Here is a 23,668-nt window from a genome sequence, read left to right as displayed (position 1 = left end):
AGTCCAGTAACACTAAGAACACTTAAGTTGTTTGGAAAGAAAATCATAAGACAACTTGTTAGTCGTTCCTTTTGCAAATCTGTATTCTGCTCAGCAGTAACTAAAGGCGCCGAGAACCAAACCGGTTAGGGGAAGTGATCAAGTAATCGACCGAATAGGGGAGAATTCAAGAACTCACTAAAAATTTCACCCCCTCCTTTGGTAGGGACTTTCAGGAGTCTGATTATCACTGGCCATATGTTCACTTTTCGGTGTTGTGTTGGTGAACAAGATTTGATGCCTGGACTTACTCTTTGTACTGGCTGTTGAATCTAGGACGGTGCTCCAGCTCAGTTGATTTATGTGAACTTAATGTGACGCTGTGTTCTCTTCACCGTATTAGGTACTATTGGTGTGCATTGCGCCTGCATTGTACCGTTGGTATTGATGATTAATCGGTCTCCAGCCATCTCTGTAAACAACTGTGTGCTAGGATGCTGATTAGCCGACTGACAATAGCGATAAAACGCACATTGGAATCGATGTGCTTAGGCCGTCAAAGTCTTATGCTATCGGCATTTGACGTGGATGTCGGATGATGTCATTCAGTCATGGCACTTATTGTTCTGATCAACTCCTACCAACAGATGCGTAATCGTGCTGTCTTGGCTTGATCCACCATGAGAAAACCTACAAGAAAGGCAGGATAGTTGTATACATCCTAATCGACCATTGATGGCCAAACTGTGTGTTCTTCCACCACCATCCGGAGGGTTATGGTCTGGAGTCTACTTGGCTACTAATGAGATAGCCACTACCAGTGGTCCCCAACAAACGTGGAACTTCCGCAGTGTCTCTTGGCTTTTCAGCACAGAGTGAATTCCTTCGCAAATCTAGGTTTAGATTTATAATTTGAGCGGTGATTTCAGTGTCACCGTAGATCTCGCCGTGTGAGTATAATATTCAGTTAAGAAGATCGAGCAATTATATTCTGATGCAAAGTAAAAAGAACTCACACCCAAGTGTCGGATCTTTCTACTCCATATTAATTATTTATTTAATTTATTATCTATTTATTTATTCATTAATTGTCAGGTGGCCAAGCACACCTCTTACAATGTTTATACAATCACACAAGTGGAGCCCTGGATGACTATTTTGTCGTTACCGGAAAACTTCAGTATTCAGGAGCTCTTTTTCTAGCAGAAGCCTCGTTTTGATGGCCAAACTGTGTGTTCTTCCACCACCATCCGGAGGGTTATGGTCTGGAGTCTACTTGGCTACTAATGAGATAGCCACTACCAGTGGTCCCCAACAAACGTGGAACTTCCGCAGTGTCTCTTGGCTTTTCAGCACAGAGTGAATTCCTTCGCAAATCTAGGTTTATATTTATAATTTGAGCGAGCATTTCAGTGTCACCGTAGATCTCGCCGTGTGAGTATAATATTCAGTTAAGAAGATCGAGCAATTATATTCTGATGCAAAGTAAAAAGAACTCACACCCAAGTGTCGGATCTTTCTACTACATATTAATTATTTATTTAGTTTATTATCTATTTATTTATTCATTAATTGTCAGGTGGCCAAGCACACCTCTTACAATGTTTATACAATCACACAAGTGGAGCCCTGGATGACTATTTTGTCGTTACCGGAAAACTTCAGTATTCAGGAGCTCTTTTTCTAGCAGAAGCCTCGTTGGGTTTCTTGTTTACCAGTTCCTGATATGTAGTTTGCGGTCTGCTCAAAGCCAGTGGCTGTTTGCTGTTCATGCATCATATAGATATTAGCCAACTACCCAGAATAATGGGTACATTCTTATACGAATCCTGTGCTATCGGTCGGAATTTTGATAAACTTTCAGTAACAAGTAACAGTAGGGATATTTTCATCTTACACCCAACGTTGCTTTGAAATCACGCTATGATCGGGTTCCCTAAACGGACAGTAAATGATCCGCTAACCTCCTTTTTTCCTGATTTTTTTTAAAAAACGGCACAAGAACAAGGCAGCCGATCCAGGAGCTAACACACTGAACCCCTCACTGACAAAGTCACCTAGATTTGTAAGGAATCGTTTGCAATCCAACTTCCAAGTTCGGCGAACTGACCAGCGAGGAGAACTTAGCCCTTCAGAGGTTCTCCAGAAGAACTGTGTGGTAGCCAAAGCATCTCCATGCCGTCTTTCTTTAGCGGTCACCGCCTATCTCACCTAGTCAGACAGAGACAAAAAGATAACTGTCGATCTCTCAAGGAACCATAATAAGCCGGTCTCAAACATATTCCCTGTTGTTCAAAAAAGCAATTAATCTATGAAGAAATTTTATTTCCTTAACACGGTTACTCCCTCTTTTGCGTCGCCTACAGGTTTGGTAATCTACTTCTCTTACGGCATATGGTTTAGCAAAGCGGACGAGGAGCCAGAATCCAAAGAACTCAAACAATCGAACATCGGTGACCGGTATAAAGTTCCTGACCCACAAAGCGATCAGACATAGCTCCTGAGCTACAGAGTAAAACCACGGCCCACCACGAAATCGGTTCAATTCGTACACTACGAAACAACCTTGTGCATTCATTTTGGTTCATTTATTAAATGCATTGCTTTATCCAAACATTGACAAAGATCACCTTGCTTAACTATGTCCACATTAGTAAATTTATCATCACTTGTGTTTTGTTCCGATGCTGGTGAGTTATAAAGAGAATAGAAGACGATTTTAGGCTTCTTTCAACACTGGCATCACTTTCCAGAGGGGAAATAGTGGAGGTCTTATCACTCAGCAGGATGGTCCGAACATTTTTGTTAACAAACGTAAGCTTTGGGCATATTAGTTAGTGGATAGAAGACCTAATTATTTAATTATTAACAGGTAACTGCGATGTAAATGGCAACTTTAACATTGCTCAACAGACAACGAGATCTACCGAAAAATCACCGCAACGGACTGACTTGAACCGGGTATTCGGTCTTTAAGGTGGCGAATTGACAGACAAACAATAATAACGTTTGAGGCGTCTGCAAAGTCCGAGGAACGAAGACCTACCTAGGCTGAAGGAGAAGGTTACTCTGTGCAAGCTACTGATTGCTATATTTTGGGATTCGATGGAGGCCAGTAAAAAATATGACCCGAAATCTATCGCAAATCGCAAAATATGCTCTATTTATCAAAAACAGGATGCTGTTAATCAAACGGCCTTACATTCTCTGGATAATGAGATATTTGAGTCTTCCTCTCAGACTTACGCGCTGCTTCTGTCAACTTTCATTCTTGGTGAAGATTCGTAAGTTAGGTTGTGCGGAATTCTGAATAGGGTTGAAGAATTTTGACGCTGTTTAGGTTGAGCATGAGTTATGACATTTACCAGCCTTATGGGCAATGTAGACTCGGCAACAAAACCAAAAGCATGTCAAATCGCTTAAATGTTTTCCAGTCAACAATGAGATAGCGAAGGCGTGGAAAGAACAAGTGCGTCTGAGAAGGGATCATTAAGTGCTTTATCGCACGTGGTTTCAATGTGGATGAATGCACAGAAAATCTCCATCAGAAAATATTTGACCAGAAGTTGACAGACATTTGTGAAGACTGATTTATTAATATTATTTTTCTAGAGGACTAGATTCAGTCGTTAGGGAATTTGTTCTAGGGTTGCTATTACTGGAAAAAAGTTTCAAAACTGATTTTCAATCAAATGTGGCCAGCCGCTGAGTAAGAATAGTTGAGGTCTGTTGTCCTAACTTCTTCATCGTGGCCTCTATCGTATCCTAGACTGAAAATTAATAGTTTATGGTGGAGTAGGTTGATTTGGGTTGGGGAAATATCACGAGGGTTCTGTTAGATTAGTTTGCATATAATCTAAGCGCTAGTTCACAGGTAACGATGGGGAGGCCTCAGTGGCTCCACGAATCTCATCACAAAAAATGAAAGGTGACGTGAGTCACCACTGAGTCACTTCAGCCCTTCGATGGACGAGAACCATTCACCGCAGTCCACCACCGGTCTAGTGACCTGCGACAGAGCGGGCAAACACAGATGACGGTATAATAGACGCAGGGTAGGAGCTCTTTTTTTAGCAATCTACAGATTTTAACATAGGAAGGTTTTATGGAAAGGGCAGATAACTTTTGAGCCAACCTAAGCGAAGGAGTCATACCAGTCGTTCGCTTAGCACGGCTGGCCCATTCTACCGAGAACTTTACAACACCCAGTACTACACAGTATGCTCCACCAGCCGCAGACAGAATGCACCCAAGCAATTTAACTGAAGAACTAATGATGAGCGACTAACTTCGTTAGGAGCCTACAAGACAGGCCTTACTTGACTTCAGGTAAATCAGTTTGCCAGGACACATGAGTTTCTTATGAGTTGAAACATGTAGTTCCAGAAAAGTTTGAAAGCATTTTACGCCAGTCCATCCCAACCGGAATCAAATGCTTTGGTTCACCGGGAAAAATTATGTATTGCGTTTCATTGAGTGATTTTGTGCATTGGACTATTTTTATACACCATTTTTCTCCCTATAAAACTAATTATAAACTACTCGGAGACGAAGGTAAGCTTAAGTATGTAGTAAACTTTAAAAAATTTAGATAACTCAAGACCAAGTTAAGAAATGGCCCAGACGGTCCGGAACCATGAGTAGCAAATTTGTCATACAGAGTTTGCACGCGTGATCTCGGTTTGAAATACAGTGGAATGTTTAAACCTCTATGAAGATTTTCTATTAGGTAAACCGTATGGTATTAGAAACTATCAGTCTAATGCAACACTGTTTTTAGGCATTTTCGGCAATTCAGTAGAAGGTTGTCAATATTGGTATCTGCTACATTGGGTTTCCCAACTAGTAGTGTGAAGATAAAGTAACAAAACGAAACTGGTCAAGAAAATGGCCGGGTAGCAGTCATGTTGTGATCACGTGTCTATCGCGCGATCGATTTTAGTGCGGTGGTTTGTTGCGTTTAGCTGGTTCTGGCCAGTTCCAAAAGATGTGTTAATTCGAAAAGTAAGAAATCTAAAATATGGTTTGCTGGATTTTTTAACTTGATGTCAATACTACAAGCAGCTGGACAGGCGGAGTAAACCAGGGTGAACCCACCAAAAAACACGGTAAGCTACGGAAGTGCTGGGAATACCCTACTATCAGACTATACTAATCCTTTTACATGCAGCCCATCACCGTTGTTATTATCCCTTGAATACTTGGTATATTTGGTTCTCTTCTGCCAGCTGTCCCCTCCAGCCCAGTCAGTTCATGTCGCTCCTGTCTTCGCGTCCGCGTTAGTGGCTTAAGGGACCCAAATTTCAGCTTTCAGCTGCCGAAAAGCACTACACTTGGTCTGTGGGGTACGATGCAAAATAATCGATTGTGTGATCAATGTGTGAACGTATCATGATTAGCCTGTTGCCATTATCCGGGATGTTGTGCACTGTTGCACCGCAGTTCACGTGAACTGACATTACGATGCATAAACTAGATAACAGTACCAAAATCCAAGCTGGAAATGGCCGAAAGTTAAGAGCGACGTAGTATAATTACAGAATTAGATTAATATTACGTTCGGTAAAGTTACAGTTTTACCTCACTCGGCTGCGGACTTCCACTGACTGGATAATGATATTTCCCTGAACGAAAACATGATCCAGTGATAATCTGATCGTTCAGTGTCTGAAATTTCAGGTAAGACTGAGTAGTCCATGATTAGCGAAATACACTCATTTGCAAACAAATTTGGTTTTGCGGGGGACTTACGTAGTACCCAGCTGTGTCTCTCGTTTATGTTTTCAAATGAGTATATTTCGCTTATTTCGTGCAAGCATAACATAAGGTTGGCGAAAACTCGGGTATTGCGCCTACCTGATGATCTCCAAGAAGGACGAAACCAGTCGTAGGCTGTCGACGAATTTCCAGCAACCTTATGAGTAGCATATTATATCTAGTCCCTGATTAGCTTAGGTAGTGGTAGTTTGGAAAGTTCAACATTCTCCAAATATCCCGAGACTCTCTGACACTAAACTATTGCGGACGTTTATGACCAAATAACCATCAATGGAATCTAGCATGACCTTGGTCTACTAATAAACTTTACCGCTGCTGATTCTTTAACGGTCATCCGAACAAGGGGATGTGGCGCGGTCTGCCGTAACTGCGTTGATATTCCAGGCTAATCCACACTCCATAACCATCAACTCTGGGCGCAGGCGTTCGGAGCGACCATTTGGTTGGCTGATTATGTTCACATCGGAAAACTCTACTGCTTGATTTGATCTCAACTGGAAAGCGGATTCCACGCACAGATGTGCTTGTCGATGCGCTTCTCTGGTAATCACTGAAGATGTCTCATTCTAGATTTGGTTGGCCTTTCACCGACCTTAAGATGTAGGACAAGCTCCTACATCTGATTTCACTACCTGAACTAACCGAGTGAAAATGGATCGTCCCCGTCCCTTTTCCCACCTCCACACATAGTCTTACATTATTGTAAGTGCGAGCGTATGCCAGGCTGTTGGAGAAAACCCAGCTGAACAGGAAAAATATGAGAGAGATAACAGCTGGGACTGAATATGGTGGTTTGTGTCGGTGACTGCGGAGTTGTGGATGACTGCGATTCTCATCGATCAATTTGACACGCTGAGGAGTAATCAGTCTGAAAACAACCTATGCACATCGAGAACAAAAAAACTAATGCATGAAAATAGTTCGCATTGAGGAACTTACCGCAAATGTTGGCTTGACCCTTACGTCTGAGCTAGATGCACGTCACAATCCACAGCCCCGGAAGTAATACAGGAAAGCGGTGAACTCATATATTCGATTTTTTTGTTACGAGCAAATCTGATATAGATAATTCGCTCGAAAGTCACACGTACTGGCGGATACTGCCATACGGAAAGGGTATACATTCATTCTTCAGCCACTACCGATGTCGTATTCCTACGCTGTGAGGATAATGTGATCGCAGGTGACAGTTCTGTCATGGTTCAACTGCCATGTTAGACGTCAAAAATCCTCCTAGGGTCAGCCCTATGTGACGTTACTGATCAGTTTACCTGACAATGTGAGATATAAGTAGAGAAGCAGCTCCACCTAATCTAGTGGGAATCTGACTACAAATCACCGGATGCATTTTGCTAATCCAGTGCAGTATTCCGAGACCCATCTGAACGTTTTCCTTTTTGAACATATAAAACGTTGTTAAAGCATCAGCGCACAAATTCGATTACCTATTTTTCAACAGTTCCGACCATGTTGGAACACTACCTAACTTGGACAAGCAAACTAGCATTAACCGCGGGACTGTATGAACTTCCGAAGGCACACAGACCAGAACTACCTCTGCAACCGAGCTTGGGCCCACCCGCATGGCATCATGAGTTAGTGCAGTGGTTGGTCAATATCTTGAAGCCAGTTAGTAGGGAAATTAACAGATATATCATCAAAGGTTCGATAAACTTGACTCGCTAGAGTGGATTCACCACATCCGGTTGAAATTTTGGAATCGATAAACAATAAAGGCAAATAAAGATGTTCACTATTTCTACAGCCATTGTTTACCAATGCCGTTGTGTGTTAAACTGCACACTGTGCGAATTCGCTTTCTTGGAGGGCATTCAGCTTGCCCTACTAGTGGAGATTCTAAAGGAGTTGATTTGTCGATCCAACGCAAACGCTGGCTGCAAGTTTGAACCCACCAAAGAACACAATGTGGCGAAACCATATCAAGTTAGCTTTGATATAACATCCAAAATTTCTGTATTCGTAGGTATTCCCTTTAAAGGAGATAAGTCATCTCCTGGAACAACCGAATGTCTGGTGGTATCATCAAAAAGGGCGTACAATGCTGTGGGATTCCGGGGTTTAAACCCGCTCAAAGGCTACCACTACCCTCAGTTAAGAGAAAGAGGAACATACTCCAGCCAAATCCTCCCGTGTGCTTCCGTTCGCGTGTGACGTCTGAGAATGCTAGATGTGCGGAAGCGACTCAGTGCTATTCTTCTCGTACGTAAGTGACATGTCCATCGCTGATTTTCACTCCCAGTGCTGCTGTAGTCGTCGAATACATGGAGCAAATCTGTGACCATGAAATATATTGTATGAAGTTGTCATCTGGTCAGGCTGCTATCCTCCATCCCAAGAAATGTCGAGACGGTACCTGTTCCTCCACCCCGAGAGTCGATACACTGACCTACTCCAAACTCATTGTCTCCGTTTTCTCGAGAACTTCGGTTTCTTTGTTTGACTATATTAAATTTTTTACTCCGTCCCTTTATTTCTAAGCCATCTTGAGTAAAGTTTGGTATCAGGCTTTTTAGTTTTCTCAAGTTATTCCTAGTCTTCTTCTTCTTTCCGTGACCACTTAGGGAATTTACCATTTTATTATCAAGTCAGCGATGCTCTATTTCAGAGGTGCAGTAGATCCCGAACCATATTTTGGTCCGAAACCAAACGTTTGGATGTTTCTCCAAACTTCATTCAACGAATTCGGTCGGACGTTTTTCAAATTCTTCACCAGTTATTCACTAGAACACCGTCTATCACATGAACTCACTCAAACTACAAACTTTTGCCCATCAATATTTCCACTTATCGTAATTCTCTGGTCCCATGCCTTTTCCCGATTTCGGATTTGCGTCCATTAGTTCTACGTTTTTTCCTGCTTGTCTCATATACAAAAATAGGCTCCCTTGCATTGAACATAATTTCCAAGATTATGAACTTCTCTGTCCCGGGACTAGGTGGATCAACTTGAGCAAACAACCTATTCTACTGTCCCATTCCTCTTTTTGGTAGATGGCATAGTCAGGCAGCAATTTATTATTACAATAAGAGCTAGTAGAACCACTCTAATGATAACAAAGCAGAGTGCATACATAGTATATAGTGTTACCGCTAACCGTGCTAATTACGCTACACGGACCATTCAACTTGGTTTGGGCACACATGCTCAGTTTATCGGCTCTGTCCAGCACATATGCATGCTCTTCAGTGATGTGAACAGAACCTGGATGTTGCTGTGAGTACAGTACAGCAAGATATCGATCAAGCTGTTACCTACTATGCTATCCGCTTCACAATGTATGTGTCATCGCTTGATACAGCGACGATATATTTTCTCATTTTGCTTTGTCTGATAGGTATTCGTAATTCGTTAGCTAAGCTTGAGTACCATTCAGCCTCTTAGAATTAGTGCAGATCGACCAGTGTGACTCTACTGTTCTGTTTTTGTTTTTTGTCCCTTATTGTAGTGTCCTGTTTGTACGACGCCCTGAAAGAAGACATTGGAATCTTATCCCAGTGGTTCGGTTCATATCACGAGAACCATTCAGCGAACCAGTCGCAGAAGTAGTGCCCCTGGCTTTATTGTTCTTGAAATGGCTACTCCTATTCCTGAAGTGTGTATTCCTGTTGTTGAAGTTATGATTCCTTCAATTAAAGTTTGATGGTTTTACTCAGTCCCACCGACCTGCATAATCTCGCACCGCGCTTAGCTGCATTAATTTGTAGCTGTTCCCGATTATTATTCTAATGAATTCCCGAGTATTTCGTCACTCACCCGTAAGTTTGATGTGTAAATTTGACTTGACTTGGAGGTGGTGGCTTAGTTAGTTCCTCAGTCTTCAGGTTGACGAGACCTGAATCACAGGATCGAGTAGGATCACAGATTTATCCCCCTTGTTTCTGCTTCTTTGAAGAGCTCTAACCAGAACTGTTAGCATCAAAAGTGCTCATGATCTAAACTTGGTGCACTCTTTCCAAATTCTGATTAGACATATAGGATGTGGTGACTCACTACAACACCTTGGTACAGAAATAAGGTATAAGAATAGACGTACTGCATTACTCATAAGGTTGCTGGAAACTCTTCGACAGCCCATGACCGGTTTTGCCCTTTGACTTCACTTAAGAACATCATGAACCAGAAGAATTCAGCTAGGTTCCAGGTAAGTCTCCTGTCAAAACCAAATGGATATGCAGATGAGAGCATTCCAATCTCTAGTGATCCAACGTCAACTATCGTCGGATGGTGCTGAAGTCAGGGGACTTGTCGACCGTTTAATCCGTCTACTGCACATGAATTTATTATGGAAACGTGGTGTATGTTTAGGTAGACTGTTGCCTTCAGTTAGACTAACAACACTACATAACTTTATGAACAGTTGTATTCAGTGGAAGAGCTCAAGATAGTAATGGTTGTTCTAACCAATGTAGTTTACGAACACTTCCGAAGCCCGATGGACTGCATGAGTTTGGCCGGGTTATTGGTCATTAAGCCCAAAGATAGCAATTATCACCACATACCTAGAAGAAATGTGGGCACTAACATTGCTTGGGTTTTACAGCCGGATGATGGTGTACATACTCACTTTGCAGAGGCATATCACATAAGGTTTAGTGAAATTCAAAGGTCTGCTAGTGCGTGTTCCGTGAACAGTCATTTTTGAGCCACAACTGAAGCAAGTTGATTAGTTTGCTATTTTTCGTCTCAGGCTAATGTTATTGACCTTCTTGATAGCCCATGAGAATATGCACCACCCCCGCACCACATAGGGACCGATGGGCAACCAGACAAAATATTCAGACCGATGGTCCACCTGCATTCCACCTGGGATGCTGCACACCAGAGCTATTTCTGAACTTTAATCACTGACGAATGCAGACATAGGCCATCTGCACACTCAATCGGTGTGAGTGGAAAATTCAGCTTAGTTCCCAATAAACGCTTCGTTTTAGGATAATCTTGAAGACATATCTGTTTTAATCCAACCGGGATTTCTTGCCCGCATCAATTTAATGACCGTTTCGATTTTGTTCTAACTCGCTGACTGAATCTACCACTTAACATGATCAGATATGGCTGTATTCTGCTGTATTTAGTCATAAATCCTGATGGAGCAACTAATTATTCATACTTCTGAGAATAGACGCTACTGACCGGAGCTTATTTTCTATGTAAACAGCACGTAACCACAATGGTCACGTGGCCGATCCATCCACACTCATGATGAGGTCAGAATACCACGCTTTTCACAGCAAAAAGGAGGATAAAATGAATCAAGCTGAAACTCAGATATGCACATACCTGACATGTTTCCAAAGAGGCAAAAGTAGTCGGGGGCTATCGGAGAGTTATCAGCAACCTTATGAGTGGTGTTACGTATGGAATGTGAATTTCAGTCTATTCACCACTAAGTGAAGGAACTTAATGTGCATCGGCTTAGATACAATGAAACGAGAAGGAAATTTTGGTCTATTATGGGGGCAAAGGCAAACGTTTACACTGACTAGATGAACTGCATGCTGAAATATCACATTATATTATTTACGTATTTATGCTGAGATTACTATGCGAAATCAGAGTACCCTTCAAACAGAACGCCTTGCAGTAAAGTTGACGAGGTTTTCCTGACAAGTAGAATTACGCAGAAAATCTTTATGCAACTTCAGCTTCATACACTTTGAACTCCGTCTGGAAGATCTTGGAACAGTGTACGGCTGTACCCAATGGTCAATAGAGCAAAATATATAGACGAGGATGGTTCATACTACCAGCGTGGCATGGAACAGTTTCACATGTAATACCGCAAAGGTTTGAACCTGCGAACTCTGAGTTCCAATTCGCCTCCTAAAACCCAGAAATTCCCCTAGAGGTGAATTTTTATAGGGTTTAAAACAACTCCATTAAACCTTGGGTAATTTTTCGGATGCTAATGAAGTGCTGCATATTAGAGAAATACACTCATTTGCAAACCAATTTGGTTTTCACGGGAGACTCAATTGAATCTCTCGTTTGTGATGTCTTCCAAATGAATGTGCTGCACACAGGCCGCCTCATGATTCAGTTGGCACGATATTCGAGATATCGCAGTATATTTTCATAAAGGAAACTACTCACAAGGTTGCTGAAGACTCTTCGACAGCCCACGACCGGTTTCGACCTTCCAATGCGGGCTCATCAGGTAAATGCAGTCCCCGAGTTTCCGTCAGCCTTATGATTTACTTGAACCCAATTGCACTGTTTTCGAGAAATACACTAATTTGCAAATCAATGTGGTTTTCACGAGAGGCTCAACTGAATCTCTCGTTTATGATATTCTACAACAACCAAGGAATTTCACATTTTTAGCTGTCAATTTTTCGACCACAAATATTTTCATCCTCCCGCAGAATAAAATGGTTGCCATCAGTTCATTTGTCCATTCAACAAAGGACAAGCATGGTGCTTTCCAGTTCACTTATTTCAGACTAGCATTATCCTTAAATGATCAAAGTATCCGAAGAACGTTTGTGTTCTTATCAGCCGTGGACTGAGCATGGAAAGTATCTAAACATGCGGTAAACAATTGCATCTCAGCCTGTCTCGGCCTTTACTACAACATATCATGCAATGGCTAAGTAAGAAAACTGCGAGCAGCCGACTTCGAGGAACAGCACGATTTCAGTCACCGAACAGTGTAGCGTGTGTAACAAAATGTTATTGAAGGTTGTATATTATCAAGTGAAGCATGTGTCCTATGTACATCTGACAACTTTTGAAAAAAATGCGTCGTAATCACAATGCACGCAACCCCAGTATTTCCTTGAAGCCGACATTGTCATTCAAATACAACTTACGGAGTATCTGTAAACTATAACCATAACTCACTTGAATAGAACTTTTTTCGTTCTGCCTGAAAGGACATTATTTAGTTTATTGTTTTTCATACACTGACCTTTTAGGTTTTTGTCACGGATGCGTGGTTTTACGACAGCCATTATGCTCAGTTTGTCTGCGTGCACTTTAATTATCCCTTGTACGAAAAACAGAAAGACAAGAATGGCTGGTGAATGAATGAATTCTCTCGGGAAGTCGTGGCCACTGGAATTCATGGGTTTTGATTGAGTTGGTTCGTTCAAGCCATGACGAAACTTACGAGTCTTGTAGCAACTTTGGCTCAGGTTCGGTTTATATTGCTCACAAAGGTTAGTCATACATGACATTCCATTCAGCAGCGAGTTCACCAATGAGTTCCAGAGTACTGAAATCAATATAGTAAACTCGTTGCTAAGCAGTACGTCGAAGACCAACAAGTTACAGTTGTAGCCAGATATCCTGTGTACACCACTGATGAGCTTTTCGCCGAGACATGGCACTGTTCAGCCACGCTCTTCATCATTCCGCATCAATATTTCCATCAAAACAAAATAAACAATGAATTTCTAACACATCGTTTGTGAATATCTTCTGCAGTACTCAGGATAGCGAGGATGGATAGATTCAAACCCGCTCAGAAATTTCGGAGCTTATTATACATCGATCATTTCGGATCTTAAAAATAAAGATACCAGTTTATGACCCTTCTAATAAATTACTTTGCGATAATTTTGGTAGCTGTCGCATCCCCAAATACAATGATACTCAGTAACGCGTTTCCACAGTGACTAGTAGGTCAGTCATTACTGTTTTTTTGCAGTGATCACCTAACTACTAGTAAGTTGCATCAAGTAATCGATATGGTGGTAAGCATATTTCCGACCATCATCAGCACCGATAACAATTTGAAGCACTGTGAGATTCGAGTTTGTTCTTCACTAACATGGTCCTAACCTCCGAGACTATTTATCTCAGCAAGTCAATTTTATAATTTCGGATAACATTGTCTGTTTGTCGGCTGTCCTTTGCAGCTTTTTCTACGTCGGTGCAAAAAATGGTGGAAGCCGTGGATGGTGCTGATGTTATTCTGAACCAACCTCCTTCGGACAAACGTAGCTCATTTGACTCAGGTGTAGGTATGCCGCTCACTATCTTGTGGGAACTACATCAAGCTCCTTGCTACACCATACTAGAATTTTCAAGTAATCCCGTTAGTTTTTACGAATACATAATGCTAGACAAGACCGAATTGCAATTTGACATCTTTGTTTCGGTTCTATTTACCGGTAACGTTTCCCGAAGAGTACAGTACAAAACACAGATGGGGATATAATTCAACCCCCCCCCAGTCAACCTGCGCCACCTCATTATATTTCTTTTTCGCAGGCTACACTCATGAACTTTCATAAACTGTAAATAATACCATGCTCACCTTTGGCCCTTCAATCCATACTTTCTGGTCTTACACACCGCTTGGTGGATTCGCTCTTTCGTGAATGAAATTCAGCTGGGTTCATAGTGTGGGGCGGTAACTGTTTTAATTAGTGAATCACGATTTTGCGGCAAGCGCGTGTGATCGCATAGACCACTAGACTCCAGAGGTGATAACTTCTGACTCGCTTGGTTACAGCACATGGTGCTGTTACGTGAAAGGATTGCGAGTTGCAAAGCAGTTTTGGATGGAGATCAATCGGTGTTTTCCGTACAGTAACTTCATTGTGGTCCCAAGTTTCGATGCTATTACAAAACTGGCATATATCTAGCATACGGACCTCTTTTTCTGTCCCAGGTTAAAAAAAAGTGTATTCCACCCGTCTCTGCACAATGGCTTTGAAATTTCATTCCGCTAAATCCAACTTCACGGCAACAAACTTTATTGGAACTGATCCGAAAGTCCACGTTGTCATCTGTCTTCTAATTCCATCCAAAAAGCCAAGACGTACCATCAAATAAAGATGGCTTGATAAGTCTCATGCATAACAGTGTAAGGAGGAAAGAACTAGGCTGCGAAGTGGTTTGTTACCAAACACCAAATGAGCAGTTAGAAACTGTTGGGCAGGAAAGAAAACGTCTTACATGCACACAGTTCCTAAAAACTGGATACTTCCACTTGTCTTGTTGAACTTTCGTGGAAATTCATTGGCTATCATGCAATTGTAAACGAACGCTGCATTTCCACAAGTTCCGCAATAAACCTCATCTCCCATTGGACGCGCGGCGGAGGTTCGAGAAAACCACAGACTTCTCGCATACCTCTTTAGTAGTATCGGGTGTTACAACGGTAGGCCCAACTAACGGCGAATCACTCAACTTTTTGGCCGTTAGCAGGACACCACCAACTGGGTACCGATTATTACTAAAAATCTGTGCGAAACTTCGCAGTTTGCTGGAGAATCCTACACACTTCAATGGTTTCTGGCTTCTCAACAGTTGTTGCAGGAACTTTTTGTTTTCTCTTAACCATGGGAAACGTGTATGGTGGACTCATCCATTTAACCTATGATATACTTAACAAGGCCCAACTTACTCAGCACTTTATGGAACATAAAAATATTTGCATGAATGCAAAGCGAGTCAGTTCATCAGGGAAGAACGAAAACTCAGGGTGGAGACATGTGTGTAGGAGGAGAGAGACCCATCAACCAATTGGATCGAATCACTTCCAAAGCCAGTTCAAGATCACCGGTTAACTACAAGCAGTGCATCCATCGCCCTACACACTGTGTGAGCAACAAGTGCGTTTAGAAGGGTATTTTACACGTCTAACCCGCAGCTGTTTTGATTCACATAAGCAGTTACAATCGAAAGATGGCAAATATAGCAGTGCGAACCGGAGCGGTTGTTGGCGTTCCCTTGTTAATATGAATATCAGTCCATTTCCTGATAGTTTCCGTTTTAAACTATTGCTCACTGTGTTGTACGCCGTACGCACGTGAAGGGATGCAGTGAAAGACACCTGGATTAATTGGCTAATTTTCAAGGCCCTCTACACATTTCAACTCCACAACGAGAAAATACACCTCTTCGACCAACACAGTCAGCAATGACTTGTTTGTCAAAATTTTACCGTCAGTAAATCTGAATTAGCAACATCCGAATAACGGCATCTGATTCGCATCAATCGCTGCTGATAGAAGGGATCCAGAGGCAGAAATTTAGCGAGATCGAAGGAGGTGGACTCTGATTCAAACCGATAAATTTTACGCACGAAAACGTGCAATGAACCAAAGCCTAGGATAAACATGTATATTTAAATGACTCTGGAGTAGCACTCAGAGGCCAAAGCATGGTTTAGTTTCATTATTTGCTGATATCACTCTTATGCGGAAATCGCATCAATAAAATAGCGCATCACGTATCGATTGTTGGAAATGTTTTAGGAATTTTGTTCATAACACATGTCAGCATAGGAAAAGGTGGTAGTACGATAACTCTTGCTGCATGTGGTTACGTTAATACTGCGTGAACTGGAACAATAAGCCAGCGAATAAGTACATGTGAGTCCGCTTCAAACTCGACATTTGAGCTGTCACTGCAGATTATTCTCATGGGCCCTTGAAGATGAAGGGCATCAGTCCCACAAGCCATATTGCACTTGGAGTGCCAAGATCCTTCGCCTCCAAAAATGACTACAAATAGGATAAAATTGCGATATCTCACTTGCTTTCATGTGCACCACTCCGCTTGGCAGCAGGCAAGCCCAATCAGTTTTGTGTGCATGCTTACCGTCTAGGCTCGGAAATGCACTCAACCCCAGCAGGCTCAGTCATCAACACACCAGAATGCAGCAGCAAAGCTTGGTTCAATAGCTCAATCACGCTACCGACAGGCGGACCTCACTGCTCTATTCACATTTATACGTCAGCTACAATTTCAGCACTCACCGATCGGACGTGACCTTACATATAGTTCCTAAGAGCTTAATCCGTCTACATTCGCATTTTATGAATGCTTGCATGGTTTCCTCAGGTCACCAGAAAGTCTTCCGTCAAACAGTCGGCCTTCCTTCTGCCAAATCCCATCCACGCTGTAACGCAAAAATATAGTTTGATTCGGTAGTGGACCACACCACTGACGCATACATGCACTCATGCCCCGACGCCAAACCCCATCCGGGGCTGACCTGATAATGGTGATTCGAGTCTTTTTTCAATGTGGCAAACAATGTGTGGCTACGCATACCTTAAAGAATATATGTAGCTGTTACGACTCGTAGAAATCATTCCTTTTCCTTTATCAGGTCAGTCTGGTTATTCAGGATTGCCACTTTCGCTGTAGTGGAGAAAAGTTTAAAAGCTCTCCGACTCTGAACGTGCAGACTTCTTTAACTACGCTGGAGAACTGTCTCATGTGACTATTGGACGAAACACATGACAAGGACGGGAAATCGCTTCAGATTTTGGGCGATTTAGTTGCATAGCTCACGAACAAACCAAAGGCCATCATCACAACCTAAGCTGACAATACACTCTTCAGCTACTTGACAAAAATTTAGACATTCTATAATCACTTATTGATCATATGGTCTAGATAATCGGTTTTGATTTGTATCTTATACTCGGAACTATCAAACACGGTCCACTTTGATTGTTCGCTGGGACATAGAGGGCTGAGAGTAGAGATATGGATTCGGAAAGCCGTACGAGAAAACAGCAGAGAAGTAAGCCAAGCTACGTGAAGGGGACTGTTCCAGGAGAGAAACCACATCTACTTAGTCCTTTGATTTATACTGGGTAGAGCGTTTCACTTTGGGTAAATTGACCAGCAGTTCCAAACTGCGAGGTTTTCACCGCGTCTTTCATCTTCTCCAGATTAGTTGTGTTCATCTTATGCTGCGGCGACCATTCTCGGACTTGTAGATTCAATTTCAAGAGGTGACATCATTTTCGGAAAGGTAGAAACCCCGCTTTTCAGTTGTTTCAACTTTCCGAATTCAGATATTTTGTCAGCGTTAGCAATCTCTGACGACGAGCCAGTATAAAATACACTTGTTGTGCCATCAGCATGGACTCAGCCTCAGTCATTAGGTCATGTGATTGGATATAATAAGCATTTAGTATATGTATTAAGGCCACCGACATTCGATAAAAAAAAGTCAGAATAACGTGAGGAAAGTGATACAGACTGTGTGTAGCTTATGACGCGTATTCGCTCCACTCATTTTGCCATATGGAACCGAGTGATTTTGAATCTCAAATGTCAATTAATAAAATCTCAGTCGTCTCCATTTAAATTTGCAGCCAGTCTAATTTTACTGACTCCTCCCTTTTATGCAATATATAGCTAATAAGATCATCGTTCCAGCGTGCACGTACATGCGCACTAAACACCCCTGCAAGCCTAATTGAAATTTCATTTTGTGAGTAAAGCCAGTCTAGGCCGAAAAGCCTATAAGCTCCGTAAAATGGTTGCGTTCTCATTGAGAAAAATCCGTAGAGCGCATCTCAGGAATTTCTGGGGCGATTCGAACTCGCACTCTCCCTGATAGTGGTTGAAAACGAAACTGTTTGGCCACGAGCCGTTGGCTCGCATTGTGAATGTTTAAGTGGAAACGAAGCAAAAGGGCAACATTCGTTTTTAGTTGTTTGAATTTCCTGAAATAAAAACTGAAATCCGGAAGGTTCATTGAACAATACAGGTTGTATGAAGAAAGATTCACTATCCTCTCATATTTATATTTTTTGGAACCCAATAATAAAGTGCATCTGATATATCAGCATAAATTTCACTTAGGAAATCTCAAATTCTAAATTGTTACCTTTTGCTTGTTGGCCAAAACAAAGCATAAATTCCAAAAGTTCCCAAGTAAGTTGTAAGTTGCGGAAAACACTCAGCTGCATACGAATTTGGTCGCGACGGGAGACCCACCCGTCTTAATCTCTCGTTCACATATCGCGATATCCCAAATATCGTGCCAGCTGAGACATGAGGCGACCTGGTGTAGCACATTTAATTGCTTAAGAACATTATAAACGAGAAATTCAGCTAGTTTCCAGGTGAGTCTACGGTGGAAACCAAATTGGTATGCAAATCAATGTAGTCTACTAGTTCCGTGCAATTTAGAACATAAGGTTGACGGAAACTCGGGGAGTGCGTCTGCGTCATGAGCCCTAAGAAGGGTGAAACCGGTCGTAGGCTGTCGAAGAGTTTTTAGCAACCTTATGAACAGGGTATTACGTCTATGTAGGCTATGAGTAGTAATTATGAACTGTTGCTTTTCACAGCTTCCTTGGACCTTGTAAAGACAGTAGCACTTGTCATCGTTCCAATTTCGTCCACCTAGATTAATAAGTTTTAACAAAAAAGCGTGTCGTTGAACGGGCACCATCACTAAGGTCGTTCTCCCAGTAGGCTGGAAAGAAATATCCTTATTCGGAAAACCAGAAATCTTCACCTCGTCTATTCCATCAGTTAATTTGGTTTTTACAAACGAACCCAGTCACATGTGTCTATCAGCGCGGCGTCTGTCTCGTGCGGTGTATTCAGCACCGGTTAGATTCCAAAAAGGGATATGGATAAAAAAACTCAAACTCAGGCGGAGCGTAGTCTGCCCGGTAACGGTCTTGAATTTTGGGTGGATCGAATCTTTATCAGGCATGTTTGATTGATTGAAAAAATTCTTTGCATAGTGAATGCGTGTGTACTGTGAAAGGCGCCAGTCATTACATAAAACAAGACTGACTGGGGGAGAAATCATTCGGTTCGCCCAATTTTTACTGCAAAATTCCCTTAAACGCCCTTCCTCCTAGAAACGTTGGTTAGTTCGAAATGTAGCAAAGAGTTTTAATAACCTACATAGACCTGCATCACTCAGTAGGTCATGTGATATTTCCCAAGACAGTCCTCTCTGAGGGCGGAGATATTATTCCACGCTGAGTGACCTACACACGTGGAGAACCATAGTGTTGAGTTTTTCGCAAGAAGCGTGGTCGGAGTGCGGTTCCCAGCCTTCCTTATATCACCAGCAGGCGTTTCAGTTGCTATGCGTGATTTTGTTGTGAGCTTCATCGGTGTTGACGACTCGCACCTGGTCACAGTGTAAGATGTAGAATGTGATGCGGCTAATTAGTAATATTTTTAACTCATAAACTTTTAACATCCGTAATACAGGTTTTCATGTGAAGGAGGAAATCATATTTTCACGTCTATAGCGATACATGTATCGATTGTTCGCAAAACTGCGTACCAGTTTATTAGCATCCGACCCTAGCTGACCCGAGATTCTCCCATCCACTGCTGTATTTCGTGGCATCTTCCTCACTAGTGGAGTAGTTGCGACAAACAAGTTTGGCTAAATGCTTACCACAAAAAACCTATCAAAGTTTCAGTAAAAACATCGTTCCCCTTTGATTGTGGTAATTAACCACCTTAGACGCTGTATTTCTGACTCGACCGCAAGACTGTGGTTGGTTGGTCGCTTTGATAACCAGCAGTAATGAATTCATTCATATGTTTATTTAATAATGGACTTCCGTTACCGTCTGCCAATACTTCGATAAACGGACGCTTGTCAGCCTATCACAAACTAGCTATAAATGTGCGAATAAAAGTCACTCACTGTTGGTAGTATGAGAGAATTTGAAAGCTTTAATGAAGATTTCCTCTTAGCAAACAAACTTGATTCTTCGAGAGACTCGCCTGAAACCCAGCTGAATCTCTCGTTTGTGATATTTCCTTGCAACTGAATGTGTTGCACCAGACAGCCTCATGTTTCACTTGCTACGATATTCGAGATATCGTGATGCATGCATATTCGTATTGCACTACTCATAAGGTTGCTGAACTGAAAATTCAGCCCACAACCGGTTTCGCCCTTCTTGGGGCTCATCAGATAGGCACAGTCCCCGAGTTTCCGCCAACCCCATATTCCAGTTGGAGCTAAATTGCATGAAATTAGCCAACTACACTCATTTGCAAACAAATTTGGCTTCTCAAGAGACTCACCTGGAACCCAGCTGAATCTCTCGTTTGTGATGTTTTCAGGCAACTGAATATGCTGCACCAGGCCGCCTCTTGTTGGTGAAGTCAGCCTATGTTGAAAAGCCGAAGATCACGGTGTATCTGTTTCACCCTGATTGGGAATCATCAGCAGTGCGCATCTCACTGAACTCTAGGAAGTCTGGAAACCACCACCTCCCGGCCGGTGGTTTAAACACAAGTTGCCGCAATAAAGATGAAACAGCTGTGCAATGCTTCTTGGATATTCAACATACATGGGGTTCAATTACCGAATGAAATATCCGCTAAATATTATCATGCACTCTAGCTGCCCCACGGTCAGCCGTTTGAAAAACGGTACCCTTCTTAACAAATAAACTCACCATCTCGGCATATATGGGGTCAAATTACCGAATGAAATATCCGCTAAATATCATGCACTCTAGCTGCCTCACGGTCAGCCGTTTGAAAAAAGGTGCCCTTCTTAACAAATAAACTCACCATCTCGATAGCCAGAAGCACTCAATTCAGGCATCCCAATGCAACGAATGACCGAGTACGAAATTCACACTAGCTAACTTTCTAACCACATCCAAACGAGACGGCGATTCTGTCTGTGATGTGACTCGTACGGTATCATGCGCGTCCTTTCTGAAGAACGGAGTTCCAGGACCGCTTTATTGCAGGTGGGCCAGGTAATCAAAAGTTCATATCATACAATAACATAAAGTCCTAGTTGATAGCTCTCAACTTTTTATCTGGTAAATACAATGTAGCGAGCAAGCAAATATCTTTTCTGTTAGACGTGTGGCTCTCATGTGTACTTGTGTGTGGACCTATTTACCGAAGCACGTCGCAAGAAAAACCCAGTGGGACGGCCTCAGGGACAAGTGCATCAACCTATCGATAATACCGAAGTCGTTGGAGGGAGGTAAGGCAGCAGATTCTTCAAAACCTGTGGTATTTCAACGGACAAATGCTGGTGAATCAGCGGTGGAGACGGACACACATAAAAACAACGGACAACAACCACGCTGGCGCCCGTCTTCTGGTGCCAACAGAGCACAAGGTTTTTACTGCGCGCCTATCACCAGTTCCGTCTGGCTAGATCCTGTGAACAAATTCAGTTAGAAGCAGCGTGGATTGAATAGTGCTTAACTGGTGCCCAGCTTTATCTTCACTAGTACTAACATGACCAGCATAATAATGAGAACACTCATAATTCCTGTTTGCATTTCACGCCAATCTTCTGCGCACTGCAGCATAAGCCACAAACTAACCGATTGGACGACGGGTGAGTTCTAGATTCCGTGGCTGCTTTGTATCTCCAACCCTCTCTCGTCCCCGAAAGCATAAACTTGGCAAAATTGCTCATTGTCCACTCTAAGTTAGTTGATTTATGTTCCCGCGTATAGATGATCGGTAGGAATTGCAAAACACTTAAGTAACAGTTCATGGTTTTGTGCCCATTGCACCGGTATTGATACGTGCAAACCTGGAACAAGGTAGGCCTTCGTGATATTGAACAGGTATGCCAGGTGGAGGAGCTCAAGTCAAAGCACGACAAGTTCAAGAACGAACGGCAATAATTCAGAGGTTCTGGCTATCACTGATAATATTTACGGGGGGTCCATGGTCATGTTTGGTTGTACATACCTTTGGGAAATGTTGGACTATTATCCGAAACGTCAGGATCACTGCATCTTGCGCCGAAAATTACCGTGCTTTGATTTAACATTCTCCAACGCTTTAATATTTTGTTGCGCATATAATTGGTTGCGCTACATAATTGGTTGTTTGATAGCAACAAACAGATCTCGAAAGCAATTACAACGGAACACATTACACTCCCGTGAGACCTAGTACAGAAACAAACACGAGGATACGATATACTGCACCGTTTCCTATATAACCTGTAAACTGCAAAACTGCATCAATAATTCGAAATCCATCAGCTTTGGACAATTCAGGAGTCGTCTATGACTGTAAACCATTCTTCGTTTGAAATAAAAGGACTCAACTACAATACGGAACCCCTCATTCAAGCTGATTGGTAGAAATTTTAGGTTAGGCCGCAAACAAAATCACGGACTGGCCTCATGTTACATTTAACAGAGTGCAGGTGGAGTGGCCATCCGGACTGACGCGTGACATTTGTTTGTGGGTGTCTACACGTTCATCCGGTGACGTCGTGCTCAAGTCTGACCTGATCCGTGATGTACTACAAATCCATGTTGCCTTTTGTTGAGTTTTACTAAAAGCGTACACCCGTTTGGGAGGCGGTTGCATTGTTTTCATTGTTACCAGTTAGATAACACAGCAGACTGTTAGCAGTCACGACAACTGGAACCTTTAAAGTCGTCAGTAAAGCTACAACATTTTGGCTAAGATGATGTACAACGGAAGGGTCGGCTATGCTACTAGAGATTTTCGAACAAGCATATACAGCCGTAGTTCAAAAGAACAACATGAACATTTACGTCTTCCTTCCGCGCCTGGTTAGTGAACTGACTGCCATCGTTCTCAATCCTCGGTCGACTGCTCCTTTGTGGCAGTTACAGAACCTATATTCCAACCCTAGAAGAAATTTTATGGACTAATTCAAGATGTATCCAGTTTCACGGGAGAGATGTGTTGTGCCCCCCGCCACCCTCGTTAGATAGAATAACACTCATGGCTCCAAAGTTTTTTTTATGCAAAGGCGTACACATTTCCGTACGGCAGTGTAACATGTGTGCAACCAGGTAAGAAAGACTGACGGCCCTGACCATTAGTAAAACTCGATTGCTTTCACCAGATTTCGATGCATGACTAGGGTGAATGTCGTCTGTCTGAGTACACATACATCAGCTTCAGTGAGTTTTAGACCAGCCATCACATGATTTCTGCAAAAGACCACGAATCAGCCGAAATAATAGATAACTGTGCACCACACGTTTCGTCCAACTGGAGAGCCATGTGGTCGCCTCAGCCTGGCTTAATATCCGTCAGCCATAGCCCAGTCGCGCCCTCAATGGCGCTCATGCATCCAAGCTATCGCCTTCAATGCACTGCTCGCTTCCCAATCTCCCACTTAACAGTCCACTCACAGTGCTGTACTTACGCTCTAATTTATCAGCT

The 23,668-nt window shown here is 42.4% G+C and overlaps 2 protein-coding genes across 2 annotated transcripts in view; both read left to right on the top strand.

Moving 5' to 3' along the window:
* The window catches only part of T265_03578 (hypothetical protein), a gene marked incomplete at both ends in the record, with an annotated part of 4,498 nt that extends 2,022 nt beyond the window's left edge, over nt 1-2,476 (top strand). Inside the window, one exon of the mRNA XM_009168097.1 lies at nt 2,346-2,476. Coding sequence (XP_009166361.1) covers nt 2,346-2,476 — 131 coding nt within the window. The remainder of the gene's footprint in view (nt 1-2,345) is intronic.
* A 608-nt stretch (nt 2,477-3,084) lies between these two features.
* T265_03577 (hypothetical protein) lies at nt 3,085-21,679 on the top strand (the record flags this gene model as incomplete). Its single annotated transcript, XM_009168096.1, has 2 exons — nt 3,085-3,263; nt 21,325-21,679. The coding sequence occupies 2 exons, from the start codon at nt 3,085-3,087 to the stop codon at nt 21,677-21,679; spliced, it is 534 nt and encodes a 177-aa protein (XP_009166360.1).
* Nucleotides 21,680-23,668: the final 1,989 nt, after the last annotated feature.

This window comes from Opisthorchis viverrini (genome assembly GCF_000715545.1).
Source record: "Opisthorchis viverrini unplaced genomic scaffold opera_v5_52, whole genome shotgun sequence".
Classification (NCBI taxonomy): Eukaryota; Metazoa; Platyhelminthes; class Trematoda; order Opisthorchiida; family Opisthorchiidae; genus Opisthorchis; species Opisthorchis viverrini.
The sequence above is the reverse complement of the archived record's forward strand: the minus strand, read 5'-3'. Positions and strand labels throughout refer to the sequence as shown.